General features: G+C 43.8%; 1 protein-coding gene across 1 annotated transcript in view; it reads left to right on the forward strand.

Moving 5' to 3' along the window:
* The window catches only part of LOC107104346 (zinc metalloproteinase-disintegrin-like 8), a 32,675-nt gene that overhangs the window by 18,531 nt on the left and 12,304 nt on the right, over positions 1-1,840 (forward strand). The window contains exons 9-11 of the mRNA XM_015404336.1: positions 3-120; positions 221-354; positions 1,419-1,596. Of these exons, the coding sequence (XP_015259822.1) occupies positions 3-120; positions 221-354; positions 1,419-1,596 (430 nt within the window). The remainder of the gene's footprint in view (positions 1-2; positions 121-220; positions 355-1,418; positions 1,597-1,840) is intronic.

The following is a 1,840-nucleotide window of genomic DNA, read 5'->3' on the forward strand; positions in this document are numbered from 1 at the left end:
AGCACTTTTAGAATGGAATGTCTCTTCCTGTCTTTCAGTGGGATCGACTTTGAAGGTTCCACTGTGGGTCTGGCTTTCATTGGGACCCTCTGCACCGACCACTCAGTCGGGGTAGTACAGGTGAGCTGGAGCTAACGGCGCTAACAGTCAGCAGAAGTGATTGTTTAATCTGGGTGTTAAATACGGACTAAACAGAAAGAAAATCTGACATCTGCTTCAGGATCACAATGACCGAGCCATCGCAGTGGGAGCTACTCTAGCCCACGAGATGGGCCACAACCTGGGCATGAGCCATGACGACTCCAGTACCTGCATTTGTTCCGGGGACAGCTGCATCATGGCTGCGGCCCTCAGGTAAGGGAGGGGCCCGAACATCTCAGTCTAAAGGCGTTTGTTAAATCAGGTCAGATGGAGATTCTGTCAAAGATGGCCGTGTTTACCTGCAGTCCTCTACCTGTTTAATCTGCTGATGTCATTACCAATGCTGCCTTTACCTTTATTGTTTGATGTTATCAGATGCCTGCTGGGAGTCAGTCAATGCATTTAATGCATCAACCTGTAGCAGATGAACCAGGAAGTCTATTACTGTCCAAGTAGCAGGTCAGGAATATCTTTAGATCCAACATGTGGTTCTTCTCTACCACAATAAAAGCACGTGATTGAAATGTGCCGGTAATTTCCACTTTACAAGAGGAAAGGATCATTACCTGAAGGAGTTTGTCTGTTTTGAATAAAACATTTTGCAGAATATTTAGTTGAAAAGAGAGTAAAGATCATCGGGTGGAAAAGCTGAAGGTCAACAGTCAGTCACTGACTGTTACTGGAATAATTCAGACTTATCCCTTAATTTAAAGCATCGATCAATATCTGAGGTTCGACATCTCTTTATTTTTCACCAACAGAAGGTTTCAGAAATCTCTCACCATGTTTTCAGTATCAGTGTTAGCTTTAGCATCATCCAGTTTAGGCTTTAATCCATCCTAAAATCCTGCATTTTGAGCTAAAGGTCATAGAAAGCAGTTCGGCCTTACTGGGGACCTTTAAAGGGCAACTCACCCCAAAATTGACCTTATTTGCTAATAAACTGCTAATATGGTTGTCTTATATTTCAGGCTACATGTCCCAGGCTTTATTTAGACCATTTAAGGCACGTTAGTTGCTATCCTGCTTTTGTATCTAAAGCGTGTTTGATGCCATCGTCGTGTTTAACGAGCGTACTTCGTCTGATCGTCAATCAGTGTTGGTGCGTCGGGGTCAATGGATGTGCTCAGGGTTCAGAACCAGATCCTCTGGGTCCACTTATCACATTAAACTGATCTAATGACTGATCTAATCCCAAAAATAAATCAAACGGATGAATGTATTGCCTGAGTGAGCAGTAAAGGCTCTACTAATGCAGCTGATCTGTCGTTTTGCAGCTGGAACATCCCGCGGTCGTTCAGCAGCTGCAGCAGCAGCAACTATGAAAGATACCTGACAACCCGCAGCCCCAGCTGCCTGTTGGACAAACCCGACTACATGAGGATCCAAGCTCCTGCCGTCTGTGGGAACGGCTTCAAGGAAAAAGGCGAGCAGTGCGACTGCGGCACTGTGCAGGTAGAGAAAAGCAAACACGGCTTTACGGAAATGATTTCCTGCTTATCAAAAGGCCTTCGTCATCATTGTGTTTATGCTAATAAATTTATATATAGAGGCGATACTCAAATTCTAAACCACTGGATTTTATAATCCCAGCAGAGATACAGAAGGAGCTTTCACTGACAGCATGTTTATTTTAATATACACTCTGGAAAAGATTTAAATCTTACGGAAGAGGATTAGGGCCACTGAAAAAAAAAAA

Source organism: Cyprinodon variegatus, unplaced genomic scaffold, assembly GCF_000732505.1.
Source record: "Cyprinodon variegatus isolate N-32 unplaced genomic scaffold, C_variegatus-1.0 Scaffold1704, whole genome shotgun sequence".
In the NCBI taxonomy this organism is placed as follows: domain Eukaryota; kingdom Metazoa; phylum Chordata; class Actinopteri; order Cyprinodontiformes; family Cyprinodontidae; genus Cyprinodon; species Cyprinodon variegatus.